At 31.5% G+C, this 16,687-nt stretch overlaps 1 protein-coding gene across 1 annotated transcript; it reads right to left on the bottom strand.

Moving 5' to 3' along the window:
* Positions 1-12,006: 12,006 nt before the first annotated feature.
* On the bottom strand, positions 12,007-15,521 carry LOC104106943 (LEAF RUST 10 DISEASE-RESISTANCE LOCUS RECEPTOR-LIKE PROTEIN KINASE-like 1.1). The gene is made up of 4 exons (XM_009615606.4): positions 14,503-15,521; positions 13,663-13,695; positions 13,266-13,520; positions 12,007-13,126 (listed from the first exon to the last, which is right to left on the bottom strand). The coding sequence occupies exons 1-4, from the start codon at positions 15,248-15,250 to the stop codon at positions 12,180-12,182; spliced, it is 1,983 nt and encodes a 660-aa protein (XP_009613901.1). The 5' UTR covers positions 15,251-15,521; the 3' UTR covers positions 12,007-12,179.
* Between the last annotated feature and the right edge of the window lie 1,166 nt (positions 15,522-16,687).

Below are 16,687 nucleotides of genomic sequence, written 5' to 3'. Positions count from 1 at the left end.
CAGATCTTGTAATGTTAGAAAGATACATTAGTGCACCAATTGCACTAAGATATGGTACGTCGGGACCAAGAAGCTCTTCATTATTTTTATGAGGTTGGAATGGATGTACTTTATCCATATAAAATCGCTTTAAAATTATTTTAGTGTATGTTGATTGATGGACAAAAATTCCATCTTTCATATACTCAATTTGTAGACCAAGACAAAATTTTGTCTTTCCAAGATCTTTCATTTCAAATTCTTTCTTTAAATAGTCTAATACTTTAGGAAGCTCTACTGCTTTAGGAAGCTCCCTAGGAGTTCCAATGATATTTAAATCATCAACATACACAGTGATTATAACAAATTTAGATCCAGATCTTTTTATAAAGACACAAGGACAAATTGAATCATTCTTGTACCCTTCTTTCAACAGGTACTCACTCAGGCGATCATACCACATGCGCCCTAATTATTTTAATCCGTATAAGGATTTTTGAAGCTTTATTTAATAAATTTCTTGGAAACCTTAATATACTTCAGAATAATTTAAATCCTTCAATAATTTCCATTATACGCATATCATGTTTTTCTTGCATTGCCAGATTAACACCTGAAATGGTGACATCCACCACAGGAGAACATGTCTCTATATAATCAATGCCAGGATATTTACAAATCTTCTTGTGACACAAGTCGTCTTTATGTCTATCGACTTGACCCTTTTTTTTCCCGCACAAGAACACATTTATACCTCCACTGGCTTTATACTTTCAGGTGTTGGGACTATCCGTCCAACTTCATATTTTTCATGTGAAATCAATTTTTATTGTGTATTTTTCATTTGGCCAATCATTTATCTGTCCAAATTTCATGACAGATTTGAGCTCAAGATCCTCGTCAATATTAATAATATTGAGCACTACATTATATTAACAATATCGTCGACGATCATTTTATATCGGTTCTACTATTACCCAATAAAGACATAACTTATTGAGATCTCTTTATCTTATCATTTTCAGGTACCTCAGCCTCTCCCATGAGGTCTTATGAAGTGTTATGTCGTGGTGCTCTTCTAGAGCACTTGCCTCCTTATTATGACCATCTTGAACATTCGCTCCTCTCCTTCTTCAAGGAGTTTTATCTTTGGAACCGATTAGTCTATTATGCTTTATGCATGCCATGGACTCTATTCATCATAAACTTTATTTTATTTGGAGCATTAGCAGCTGAATATGACATTTAGCTTTGGGTCAGCAAATACGCCTGGCAATATTTTGCAAATGAATTATCACTTGAACTTCAAGTTCACATTTTGTCGTACGAGAATCTCGATGTACTCATAATAATTCATTACATGCATTACTTTTTCAGCTGCCCATTTTCTCCCCCTATTGTTGGGATCACCAACACATATCCCTAGCCTTATTTGAGAATCCATCTTTGTGCATTGTGGTGGAATAATTAAATTATATAGCACATTCATATTTCTAGATGGAAATTATTTGGTTCCTGACCCTGAACCGATTGTGATAGGGAGAACTTATCATAACTTGGCTAGATGCGTACAAGTGTTGTTGTATATTAAATAATACATCACATACCAAATTTTATTTTGGCAATTTTGTTCTCATAACCAATGGTGTAGATATAATTGGAGGCATACAATTTTTGCTAAACCAACTTGGATTTAAACTAGTATTATCAAGATAAATCATCATAATTTATATTCTGGAACTGTGCTCTAATAATTTGAGCAATCAATCTTGCAAAAGCCAAACTTCATGTTGATACCAAATGCGCATGTGACCATAGAATAGATGCATCTATTAAAATCATATAATAGTAAACGGTCCAAGTGGAAGGTGACTGGGCCCATATATTTATCACCTTTTATTCGTTCCAGAAATCAAGGGATTCAATCCCAACCTTAACTGGTATATCATGAGAATAAGCAGCATAGGAAAATTCTTAAAGAATCTTATATTTCTTCAATATATGCCAATGTAATTCTCAATTAATGTTCCGCATCATAATTGAACCGAGATGGTCAACCGGTCATGCCAACTAATATTTGTTTCAGTAAACCTCTAGTTTACTTGTGACATATGATTCCATCGTCATGCTTATATTTGTGTAGTACAAATAGAAAGAAAATCGGGTAATCTTTCATATTTACCCGTTATGATTATAGAAATATGAAGATATTTAATATTTCATTCATTTATAGTCTCAAAATGCCAACCACTTTGACTTATACATTTGAAACTCAAAAAGTTTCTTTTGAGACTTTACAATATCAATATCGTGAATAATTTTATTCATCCGGATAATAAAAAATTAATTTTTCCGGAGCTCTTAATAACTTTTGTACTACAAGATCTTTTGTCACACCATTCATATGGTAAATGTCTCCTTTACGGAGAAACTTATATCTTAATAAATTGTCATGGTTAAAATTATCATAAGCAAAATCACTTCTTGCTTTAAATTTGCCTTTAATAACCTTTTATAAGGCACACCAAAATATTTTTTTTGGCGTATCACATGTACGCGACCAATGACATATTCATGTAACCACACAATAATATTTATTATCTTTCTTTGTCTCAAACCTCCCTTAGAGGTGAGTTGTAGTATTTATCCAATAATGCACAAGTATATTATTATGCATAATCTTTATCACATATATATATTTTCACATTCACTTTCAGGAATGAGTATGCAATCTCAATGTTTATCACAAGTCACATTCTCTTCAAAGAATTTCTCCCTTTTTATAATTACCATAGTGATAACTATCATTATTTTGGCCTTTCGCTCGCCCACATTCATTGGTCAACCACTTGTCTTTATTTAGACTTATCATGCACTGCTATCACATTCACTTCAAGAATGGAGCAAATCAAGTGGGACAAGCTTCATGCTTTTTCATGAAAAATACATTATTTTTCTTTAGTTATTATTATTATTATTATTATTATTATTATTATTATTATTATTATTATTATTATTATTATTATTATTATTATTATCAATATGGTGCATTAGGACTCAAACTCAATGGCTTACCCATATAAAGGCATGCTAGGCTATAATGCGTTGGAACTTGAATCCAATGTCTTTTCATCAACATAGTGCGTTGGGACTTGAACACATCGTCTTACCCTCAATCTTTGGCATAATAGGCCAAAATTCACTAGGACTTGCACTCGGACCTTTAAAATATTATTACTTCATAATTATAGGCATAAGTAAATTAACTTTCAAGAAGACTTATATAACTATTTCAATCTTGAAACAATTCCTCTGCAACAAAAATGTTAGTTAGGATATATGCTAATTTTTTTTTTAAATGATACAATCATTTTTATATTTTAATAAATTAATTAGGGGAAATGTGCAGATAACCTATAACCACTTATATTTCAAAGACTATAAGAATTTCACCAAAAAAAATCCAATACGGAGGAATGAGCCTTATGTTTCCAGCAAAAATATTTAAGGCTTAATGCATAACCGTGACTATTATAAATTATAACTATAATGAGTTTATATTGATTGTATATTCGAATGCCAAATTTGCAAGGTACTGTAAAATCACCTACATATTTGATAATTTTGCTTTCAATGAAATACATCATGTGATGGTAAAAATATTATTATTAAATTACCTTAATAATGATCTATCATAGTATGTAAACGGTCAGAACATATATATATACGCTGGAATATTATATTTGTCCTATAAGAGATGTAGCAAATAAAGACATACCTTTCCAGTTCTTTATTTCACTCGATACAATTGAAAAAATATTTTAAATAAACACTGCACATAAAGTTAATGCAAAGATATGAAAGTATGAATGAGTTTAGATGGATGTAAAACTTATCTTTGTATTATCATCCAAGATATTTTTCATTGTACTTGATCTCATTGTCTGCTTATAATTTACATAGTCTTGACATAGAAGATCATGAAATGAAATGAGCAATTCGTGCTGATAACGTGTTATAAAATAAAAGCAATTTAGTAAAACATGAACAAGACATGTTGTTATGAAATAAAAGCAATTTAGTAAAACATGAACAAGAAATGGAGATAGTGAGAAGGAAGAGATTTTCTTCTTCAATTGTGTGTATTTTTCTATCTATTACAAGGCCTTTATATAGGCATAAAAAGTGAAGAAAGATATGTCATTGAATATGTCATTAAGCATAAAAATATGTCATTGAATATGTCATTAAGCATTTGAGAAGATCATGGAGGAAGAGTAGACATCCACCATAATTTGATTTTTCTTATAACAATTAACATATTATTAGCTCAATCCTACAAGAGAGTTGTTCACCTATGGAACAATATTTCGGGTTATGTTCTTGAGTGAAAGAAAAGAAGAAGTAGAAAAAACCCAATCGGCCCTTATAATTAACGGCAAATGGCCAAATATACCTTTCTACTTTCGAAAATGGTCTACGAATACCCCTCGTTATACTATTGGGTTATCTATACCCCTACAGTCATATTTTGGGTTCAAATATACCCCTCATTTAAACAGAGGGATACGTGTCACCGCCATGTTGGTCAATTCTAAATAACTTCTAATTAATTAAAAAGACCCATTAATCATACCCGAAAATCAATTTTTTAAAGCAATTTTTTTTTGTAAAAACTGAAAAAAACTGAAATTATTTTTACTAAAAACTGAAAAAAACAAAAATATTTTTTTTTCCAGTTTTTACAAAAAAAAAAACAGCTTTAGAAAAAAATAAAAACTATTTTCTAAAACAATGTTTTTGAAAAAACTGAAAAATAAAAGCTGAAAATCAATTTTCTAAAGCAGTTTTTTTTGTAAAAACTGAAATTGTTTTTACTAAAAACTGGAAAAAAAATGAAAATATATTTTTTTTCCAGTTTTTACAAAAAACCTGCTTTAAAAAAAGCTGAAAAATATTTTCTAAAACCATATTTTTGTAAAAACTGAAAAAAAAACTAAAAAGTAAATTTCTAAAGCAGTGTTTTTGTAAAAACTGAAAAAACAAATATTTTCTACTCTTTTTTTTTTTCAGTTTTTAGTTAAAAATATTTCAGTTTTTTCAGTTTTTAATTGCTTTATAAAATTGCTTTTCAGTTTTTACAAAAAAATTATTTTAGTGTTATAAAATATAGCTCAAAGTAACAATATAGAACAAGGACAAACAAGCTAAGAGATATAGAGAGAAAGAGAGGAGAGATTCTTATTTCTTCTTCAATTGTGTGTATTTTTCTATCTATTACAATGCATTTATATAGGCATGAAAAGTGAAGAAAAATATGTCATTGAATATGCCATTAAGCATAGAAATATGTCATTAAATATGTCATTAAGCATTTGAGAAGACCATAGAGGAAGAGTAGACATCCACCATAATTTGATTTTTCTTAGAACACTCCCCCTTGGATGTCCATAGATAATGTGCCTCGTTAAAACCTTATTAGGAAAAACCCCTATGGAAAAAAAATTCTAGTAAAGAAAAAAGAGTACACATGTTTAGAATACGCCTTTTGGTTGCCTCGTTAAAAACCTTGCAAGGAAAAATCACTGGGACAAAACTTGTAAGGGAAAAAGAGTACAACGCGTATTAACTCTCCTTGATGAGAGCATCAATTCACATCCTTGAGGCTTCGCATCCCAATCTTGTACACTAGTTTCTTGAAGGTTGACGTCGGTAGAGATTTGGTGAATAAATCAGCTATATTATCACTTGAACGGATCTGTTGCACATTGATATCACCATTCTATTGAAGATCATGTGTGAAAAATAACTTTGGTGAAATGTGCTTTGTCTTATCCCCTTTTATGAATCCTCCCTTCAATTGGGCTATGCATGCTGCATTGTCTTCATACAAAATTGTGGGTAGTTTGTCACACTTCAAACCACATTTATCTCGAATAAGGTATATTATAGACTTCAACTGTACACATTCTCGACTTGCTTCATGAATAGCAATTATCTCAGCATGATTAGATGAAGTAGTCACGATTGATTGCTTAGTCGATCGCCAAGATATGGCAGTGCCTCCATATGTAAACACATAGCTTGTTTGAGACTGAGCCTTGTGTGGGTCAGATAAATACCCAGTATCGGCATAACCAACAAGATCGGGACTGCAATCATTGCTATAAAATAATCCCATATCGGTAGTCCCTTTTAGATACCGCAATATATTTTTGATTTCATTACAATGTCTCCTTGTAGGAGCAGAGCTATATCTTGTTAAGACATTAACTGAAAAAGTTATGTCAGACCTTGTAATGTTAGAAAGATACATTAGTGCACCAATTGCACTAAGATATGGTACTTCGGGACCAAGAAACTCTTCATTATTTTTATGAGATCGGAATGGATCTTTATTTATATCGAGTGATCTCACAACCATCGGGGTACTCAATGGATGCACTTTATCCATATAGAATCGCTTTAAAATCTTTTTAGTGTATGCTGATTGATGGACAAAATTTCCATTTTTCATATACTCAATTCTCAATTTGTAGATCAAGACAAAATTTTATCTTTCCAAATTTAGATCCAGATTTAGATACACGGCGATTATAACAAATTTAGATCCAGATCTTTTTATAAAGACACAAGGACAAATTGAATCATTCTTGTACCCTTCTTTCAACAGGTACTCACTCAGGCAATTATACCACATGCGTCCTGATTTTTTCAATCTGTATAAAGATTTTTGAAGCTTTATTTAACAAATTTCTTGGAAACCTTAATATGCTTCAGAACAATTTAAATCCTTCAATGATTTTTACTATACGCATATCACGTTTTTCTTGTATTGCCAGATTAAAACCTGAAATGACGACATTCACCACAGGAGAACATGTTTCTATATAATCAATGCCAGGATATTTACAAATCTTCTTGTAACACAAGTCGTCTTTATGTCTATCGACTTGACCTTTTTTTCGCACAAGAACACATTTATACCTCCACTGGCTTTATACTTTCAGGTGTTGGGACTATCCGTCCAACTTCATATTTTTCAGGTGAAATCAATTTCCATTGCGTATTTTTCATTTGGCCAATCATTTATCTGTCCAAATTTCATGACAGATTTATTCTCAAGATCCTCATCAATATTAATAATATTGAGCGCTACATTATATTAACAATATCGTCGACGATCATTTTATACTGGTTCTACTATTACCCAATAAAGACATAACTTATTAAGATCTCTTTATCTTATTATTTTCAGGTACTTGAGCCTCTTTCATGACGTATTATGAAGTGTTATGTTGTGGTGCTTTTCTAGATCACTTGCCTCCTCATTATGATCATCTTGAACATTTGCTCCTCTTCTTCTTCAAGGAGTTTTATCTTTGGAACCGATTAGTCTATTATGCTTCATGCATGCCATAAGCTCTATTCATTATAAACTTTATTTTATTTGGAGCATTAGCAGCTGAATATGACATTTAGCTTTGGGTCAGCAAATACGCCTGACAATATTTTGTAAATGAATTATCACTTGAACTTCAAGTTCACATTTTCTCGTATGAGGATCTAGATGTACTCATAATAATTTATTACATGCATTACTTTTTCAGCTGCCCATTTTCTCCCTCTATTATTGGGATCACCAACACATATCCCTAGCCTTATTTGGGGATCAATCTTTCTACATTGTGGTGGAATAATTAAATCATGTAGCACATTCGTATTTCTAGATGGAAATTATTTGGTTCCTGACCCTGAACCGATTGTGATATGGAGAACTTAACATAACTTGGCTAGATGTATATAAGTGTTGTTGTATATTAAATAATACATCACATACTAAATTTTATTTTGGCAGTTTTGTTCTCATAACCAATGGTTTAGATATAATTAGAGGCATACAATTTCTGCTAAATCAACTTGGATTTAAACCAGTATTATCAAGATAAATTATTATAATTTATATTCTGGAACTGTGCTCTAATAATTTGAGCAATCAATCTTGCAAAAGTCAAATTGCAAGTTGATAATAAATGCACATGCGACCATAAAATAGATGCATCTATTAAAATCATATAATAGTAAACGGTCCACATGGCAGGTGACTGAGCCCATATATTTATCACCTTTTATTTGTTCCAGAAATTAAGGGATTCAATCCCAACCTTAACTGGTATATCATGAGAATAAGCAGCACAAAAGAATTCTTCAAGAATCTTCTATTTCTTCAATATATGCCAATGTAATTTTCAATTAATTTTTCGCATCATAATTGAACCGGGATGGTCAACCGATCATGCCAACTAATATTTGTTTCAGTAAACCTCTAGTTTACTTGTGACATATGATTCCATCATCATGCTTATATTTGTGTAGTATAAATAGAAAGAAAATCGGGTATCTTTCATATTTACCCATTATGATTATAGAAATATGAAAATATTCAATATTCCTTTCATTTATAGTCTCAATATGCCGACCACTTTGACTTATACATTTGAAACTCAAAAAGTTTCTTTTGAGACTTTACAATATCAATGTCGTGAATAATTTTATTCATCCGGGTAGTAACAAATTAATTTTTCCTAAGCTCTTAACAACGTTTGTACTACAAGATCTTTTGTCACAATATTCATATGATAAATGTCTCCTTTACGGAGAAAATTATATCATAATAAATTGTCATGGTCAAAATCATCATTCGCAAAATCATTTCTTGCTTTAATTTTGCCTTAAATAACCTTTTATAAGGCACAATAAAATATATATATATATTTTTGGCGTATCACATGTACGCGACCAATGACATATTCATGTAACCACACAATAATTATTCTCTTTATTTCAGTCAAATCTCTCTTAGAGCTGAGTTGTGTGGTATTCATCTAATCATGCATTGCATGTTTTTATTCATTACTTTTATCACATATAGCCATATTCACCTTTGGGAATGAGTCTGCATTCTCAATGCATATCACAAGTCACATTCTCTTTAAGGAATATATCATAATCAGCGGCGTGCTTTATTATTTTTCATACCAATTTGATGGTAAACACTGCCTTCACATTTTGAAGGACTATTTTTGAGAACCTTTATTGTTTTCCTTTTATAATCATAGTGATGATTATTATTATTTTGATCTTTGGAACGCCCACGTTCATTGTTCAATCAGTTGTCTTCATTTAGACTTATTATGCGCCGCTACCACATTCACTTCAAGAATGGAGCAAATCAAGTGGGACAATATTCATGCATTTTCATGAAAAATATATTATTTTTCTTTAGTTATCATTATATCATCAATATGGTATAGTGGGACTCAAACCCAATACCTTACCAATATAAAGGCATGTTAGACCATAATAAATTGGGATTCAAACCCAACTCTTATCATCATAGAGCATCAGGACTTGATCTTGATGTCTTACCCTCATGGTGCATTGCGACTTGAACTCATTGAAGTTGATATCATTACTATCAAGAGACAAAAATAATTTCAAATACAAAGAAAATGCTTACCTCTTGAGTTAAACTCTTCATAATGTTATTTGGATATAATTCTCAACAATAGATTTTCGTTTACTCAAATCAGCTAAGTAATTAGTGTCAAACAGATATATAAAAATACAAAATAATATTGAAAATTCACATGTGGTCTTTGCTGCAATAAGCTTACTTCAAGATGAAAGTGATATGACTGGAACATTAAGGAAAAATGATGTATCAAATAGAATAATAATACTACTAGTTACCATGCACTTTTGTGGAAACTAAGAATTATACTCTCTAGAAAAATAAAAAGATATATAAGAACCTTTAAGTCAATAAGGGAATCAAAAAATAGTGGACAAATCTTTGTATGCTATCTACTACTATATGCTTTCCATATAGAAATAATTCAACATGTTAATTTGATAAGAACTATCATTAATAAAAAATTTGGTGTAGTACATACTTCTTGTACTAATATTTTATCTTATCAAAATAAAATAGTTACGATTATTATTATTATATTATATTATATTATATTATATTATATTATATTTGACAGTAAACTAATGCATAATCATTATACTAGGCATACTAAAATCGTATTATAAGGTAAAATCATAAACATACATAATAAAGTATAAGTATAATTTTAATTTTGTAGATTATTTAGTATACCACATGCCACCTATTATTTAGTTCATAAAAATTTAACAAGGTGACATCCTTATCAGCCACATAAATACTAATTTTCTAATAACCAGACCATTGCTTATTCTAAATAGTGGTACAAACTTATTTGGTTTAAAGCTCGGACTTGTTGCTATAGCAGAAAGACGTGTCTATAACACTACATACCTTTCTGAATAAAATATGGATAATTTTGACAATAGATCATCGAGATATACCTTATTAGAAGTGGAATTCAACCTTGAGGCTAAAAACTTCGTGCTGATAATGTGTTATAAAATATAGCTCAAAGTAACAATATAGAACAAGAAAAAACAAGCTAAGAGATATAGAGAGAAAGAGAGAAGAGATTATTATTTCTTCTTCAATTGTGTGTATTTTCCTATCTATTACAAAGCATTTATATAGGCATGAAAAGTGAAAAAAATATGTCATTGAATATGCCATTAAGCATAAAAATATGTCATTGAATATGTCATTAAGCATTTGAGAAGATCATGGAGGAAGAGTAGACATCCACCATAATTTTATTTTTCTTATAACATTTAGAAAATATTTTCCAATTTTTTTAAAGCAGGTTTTTGTAAAAACTGGTAAAAAAATATTTTTGTTTTTTTCAGTTTTTAGTAAAAATGTTTTTTTTAAGTTTTTTCTAATTTTTACAAAAAAAAATATTTTTCGGGTATGGATAATGAGTCTTTTTAATTAATTAGAAGATATTTAGAATTGACCAACAGGATTTGAACCCAAAGTATGACTGCAGGGGTATAGATAACCTAATAGTATAACGAGAAGTATTCTTAGACCATTTTCGTAAGTAAATGAGTATATTTGCCCTTTGCCGTATAATTAAAACCTCCCTGAAAAAGAGTGTTCTGTGATTTCTTTCAATATGCCAAAACACGTGGAAAGAAAACATTTGCAAGAAGGTAAATAGTGTTTCGGTGGCTATTCTAATCCAAAAAAGGCTTTTCAAAGTTGTAGTCTTAAAAGGTAAAATCTTTATGGGATTATAATATTTGTGTGGTTATAAATTTTTTTTATTAAGAATAAAATATATAAAATGGAGAGTTTAAAGTTAAATTATCTCCAATTATAAAAATATATTATTTTTTTTGGAACAGACCAATAAGAAAAGTATGTCATATTAATTGAAACAATAATATTTTTTAAAAAAGAGGCTCAATCGGCCCTTATAATTAAAAGGGCCCTTGAAAAAAAGTGTTCTATTAATTCCTTGAATATGCCAAAACACGTGGAAAGAAAACACTTGCAAGAAGGTGACCTACCAAGTAAATAGTTTTTCTGTGGCTATTCTGTTTCGACTTTCGAGGGACCCAAAGCATTATTGGACTCTGCTTTTCTTGCTTCTTCTTCAATTGAATACTTCACTTCTTTCCTTGTCAAATAATAAGCTCTTGCAAGTAGTTGTAAGTGAAAGGATCATTTCCACACATCATCCAGTGGACACCAGCTCAGAGTTTGCATTCTAATAGAACTAGTGAACCATATAAAACAATTTAAATACGTAATACGAATTTCTTAATTAATACTAGCTTTGAAACAAAATTGAGAGGCCGCCTTACTTTTAATAGAGAAAATCATATAATAGCAAGTCAGCTATCATTTTTATTAGAAAACTAATTAATATTTATCATAGAATTACATGAAATTACCCTATAAATGATCTTATTGTATAAATATCTTTTAACGATACAAGCGATGTGTGATATCATACAGTTAATAAATGTGAGAAGATAAACAGAATGACTAATTTATCAGGAAAAAGAAAAAACTGAATCAAACTACATTATGACATGGTTGCACAGACAAGTGAGTAAGAATGATTTTAAAGATCATCAACTAGGAATGTTAGCATATATCATAAGGCATCTCCATTTTAAACACATTTCTGAATACAATTAGGCAATGAACTCAGAAGCAAGGAGAGAGCCAAAAATAATGAGAAGAGAGTGAAAGCTGAAAAATGATGAAGTTGTCCATTAACATCTAAGGGATTTCACCCGCTAATAGTAGCAGTGGTAGATGCACTAAGCCACCTATCATTCACAGAATTCGGCGAAAGATGTAATTTGGATTTCATCAATTGTACATCATTTTCTGATTCATCTACATTGTCAATGACATTAATCTCTTCTTTCTTCTGGCTTTCAAACTCGCCCCTCTGAATCCCCTTTAGAATTTCCAACACTTCATCCATTGTTGGCCTCATCTCCTTCTCAAGTTGCAGACATTGAAAAGCCAGCCCTGCAACTGAAGTAGTCATTCTCCTAACTTCAGCATCGGACTCATAACCAAGAGATGGATCAATCAACTCCTCAAATTCACATTTCAAAAACTTGTTTAATGCAAAGTTAGCCAAACTAATTTCATCCTTATGCCTTCTTATATCCACAGCAGGCAGTGATGATATGAGCTCAACAAGGACAACCCCGAAGCTATACACATCGCTTTTATTAGTTAACTGATAGCATGCATGATATTCTGGATCGACATATCCAGGCGTCCCTTGAGGAGCAGTCGAGATATGAGTTGCATCATGTGGAGAAAGTCTTGAGAGCCCAAAATCTGCAACTTTGACACCAAAATTGTTGTCAAGGAGAATGTTACTAGTCTTAACATCACGGTGTATTATGTCAGAAGCGTGGAGATAAGCTAAAGCGCTTGCAGTTTCTATGGCAATTTTCATGCGGATAGGCCATATAAGGGTACTCCCGTTCTTTGCTTTTTCTCCGTGGAGGTGATCAGCAATTGTTCCATTTGGAATGTATTCATAAACGAGGAGGAGTTCACGACTATGCCTTGATGTGCAACCATAAAGCATAACAAGATTCTGGTGCCTTAGGCGAGTAAGAATTTCAACTTCATTCTTAAATTGCACCATCCTCTTGGAACTTTGCTCGTACAGGCGTTTCACTGCAACTTCCCTCCCATCACGAAGTTTACCTAATAATTAAAATACATTATTAGCTCACTGAAATATGTTACCAACCCAATAGCATTGATACAAAAATGCAAAACTCAGCCTAATGCTTTTTCCATATTTGATTAGGAATGCCATGACTTGATTTAAGTGGCTTATTACCATGGTATACAGTTCCAAAACCACCGTCTCCAAGTTCTTTGGAGGAATCGAAATTATTGGTGGCTTTTTCAAGTGTAGAGTAGGAGAGGACAGGGATTCCAAAGTACTTGCTACCGCCGTCAGGATCTTGCCTTGACGGATCAGAATATGTATTTCTTGTGAAGAAGTGAAAACAGCCGCCCTTTCCTTTCTTGAAACGCCAGATAAAAATACTAAGGCAAATTGAAAGGATCAAGCCAATCACTGCAGATAAGACTGAAGCAAACAACAAGGAAACTAATCAAATTTTGTTTGAAAAATGACTACAGAAAAGTGGAACATAGTTGAGGAAGACAATATGGGACAACATTGAGTAAATCTGGTAATATGAAAAGGATTTGTAGTTATAGAAAGTTACCTACAACTAGAATTCTCTTTGACTTTCTTCTTGCTGCAACAAAAGCAAATTAACAAAAAGGTTAGATAAATTTTCCACAAGGAGGAGGAACTGAGAGTTAATTATGACTAGCTTATGCTGTAATATTAAATCCATAATAAGATTAAGAGAGGACTTCTAAAACAATCTGCAGCATAAATAGAGTGGCGAGATTGTAAACTTCCTAATGGACTAGTAAAATCCAACAGGATTCTTCTAAAAATCATGTCACGAGCCGGAGCTAGGATTTTCATTAAGGGGTTTCAAAATTTAAAGAAGTAAATACGCGAAGAAGTCAAGGAGATTCAATACATAGTAGTATATATACATAAAAAAATAATTTTTACCTATCTAAACGATGCATTTTTCCGGTGAAGGGGTATCCGTTGACACCCCTTGGAGCTATGTAGCTCCGTCACTGGTCCCAAGTAACACATTGAAACAAGCAGAACATTTGGAAATACTTATGGCTCATTATTTACTAAATTTGTTTCTCTGTCATGAATTCACAAGCTATGCAATTAAAATGACAGACACTGAAACTGACAGTGGAAATTACAAAGATAAGGCCAACAACTCCAAATAAAACTGAATGATACAAAGGAGAGCAATCAGCTTCAGGTAAAATGAGGGCACCAGTTTCATGAAAGCAGTCCATTTTTAGATGTCCAAAGCTAGAAGCGATCATTCAAAGTAGAAGTAGGCAAATCTCACAGTATTGTATGACTAGCATATTGGACCATAACAAGAACATCTAAAATGTATTGCAGTGTAGGGAAGGACCGTTAGTTATATTAACTTCACTTTGTAAGTAAAATTTACCTTTGGGATTTGGGGAACAAAGAAAATTGTTGTTGCTGTCAGCTAAACATCGGCCTCCTTGATAGTAACATTTACTACAATCATCAGACAGTCTCCACTGGATTGTAAAATTCGCGGTTAAGAGATCAAACAAGCTACTAGTTTGAGTTAACTGCGACCTCCATTTAATTGGTAATTGAATCACTGAACAGTTAACAGGAATAGCTCCCTCTGGTGCATCCGAGTAGCCTTCCCTCCATGTTGTCGGATACTTGTAGTAAATGCCGAAGCCTCTACATTTAGTATAATTATAGTCACGAAAATAGTGATCGTTCATCCTCCTGTTGATGTCTACACTGCTGTTGCATCTGAACAAGGTAAGATTGCGTTCGTTGGTTCGAATCGAGATTGAAGGGGAACTTGGAAAAGATAGACTTTTATCGAAAGAATTGCAACTGTTTTCTGCCAATAAATCATAAAGCCTAAGGTCTAAAACTCTATAACTATTATTATCCGAACGTTGTTCCAGAGCAGTGTAAACATTTCCTCCCAAATGAATTGTTGGATTTGGTTTAGTATCACAATCAATGGTGTACAATCCACAAGCAGGTTGTGAGGATACAGAAAATGGAAACTTCACATTTCCAAAGCTCCCACATTTGAATTCCTTGGGGCAGCTATCTTGGGATTGATTCTGAGCTTGAACTGAATGAAAGATCAGCAACTGATAGAAAATCAAGAAAACTGACAAATAATCTAAAGCCACCATTCTCGAATCTCGTATTAATTATAGTTTGACATTTGCAAAAATCTAAACAAGGAAAGAAGCAGAAAGTAAATAATATTTTCTTGCATTTAAGTATACTTTCTCTTCTTGTTCTTTTCCTGCACCACATGTTTGATTCCTATCCCTTAAACACGTTAGTTGACTTAGAATATTGGCTCTGACCACTTGAAGAAACAATCAAAAGGTGGGCCGAAAAAAGTGGGATCTTAAGACTTACCAAAATGGAGGACTTTGCCCAATATTGTGTCCATTTGACTAGCCATATAAGACTTTTCAAACTATGTTATTTTCTTGAATTTCACCAATATAAACATGTCATTAACAACGACATTTCAAGAAAACATGTGCTTAGTTTGAAATGTTAAGAAAATAAATTGGCTTTGCATCTTCTTGTGCTTGTAATTATATTGATCCAACGTGAAAGGGACAGGTTCGATTATTTCCAACCTTATTCCAAAATTTCCAAGTCTCTGTGGCCATCATTTTCTCAGTATTGGTAGAAAAATGGAAATCAATTTTGAGTTTCTCTTCTTTCTTGAAGTCATTAAAGAAATACAGGCATCACAGCTAGTTGGAAATTAACAAGGGAAATTTAAGGAAAAAAAATTGTATAATCAAGCTATAAACCTATAAAGGAGGGATGCTATAATGTACCTTGACATTTTCAGTCATCTATGAAGACTTAGAATCCAAATTCTGACTCCCTTTTCAACCAATTGAACAAAACAAAGGGTAAAGAGAGTCCGGAATCAAAATATGTGGGAAAAAAAATATAGTGACATTTTTATATATAACACCCTTTTAAAGGGCGCCCTTTAAAAATGCACTATATTTGAATCCATATGGCGCAGGAAAAACAGATAAATAACACTTAATGTACTGAAAGAGTAGTAGAGTGATGGGTTGTGCAATGGTTAAAAGCTAGGTATGAAGTTTGTTTTGACTTGAGGTCCAGGGTTTGATTCCTTCCACCAGCATTATTTTATTTTCCTATTTCTTTTCATTTTTCTTTTCTTTTCATTATTTGGTTTAAGTATTTAGATATAAATACTTTAATATTTATAATTATTTTTCAATTTAATTAAAATAATTTAATATTTATTAGAAAATTATGATTTTTGAATTCATTTAAAGTAAAAAAAAAGAGAAGCCTTTTATTATTTCGTTAAAAAATCTACCGACATTTTTAATAGTTGTTATTTTGTATTATATGTAAAACAAAATTATTTTTTTCTCCTTTTATTTTCAAATTAGATTATGAGTTTTATTTTTTAGTTAAAATTTTCATAAGAGAATAATATATATAGTTTGATCTATTGCTTGAATTTTTTTATTTTTTGATATCTTTCTTTCTAAATTTAGTTATTAAAATTTTAGTTATATTTACATTATATGAATTTTATTAATCGAAATTCTAAT

This window comes from Nicotiana tomentosiformis, chromosome 4 (assembly GCF_000390325.3).
Source record: "Nicotiana tomentosiformis chromosome 4, ASM39032v3, whole genome shotgun sequence".
NCBI lineage: Eukaryota > Viridiplantae > Streptophyta > Magnoliopsida > Solanales > Solanaceae > Nicotiana > Nicotiana tomentosiformis.
This window is presented reverse-complemented; position numbering and strand designations above follow the sequence as displayed.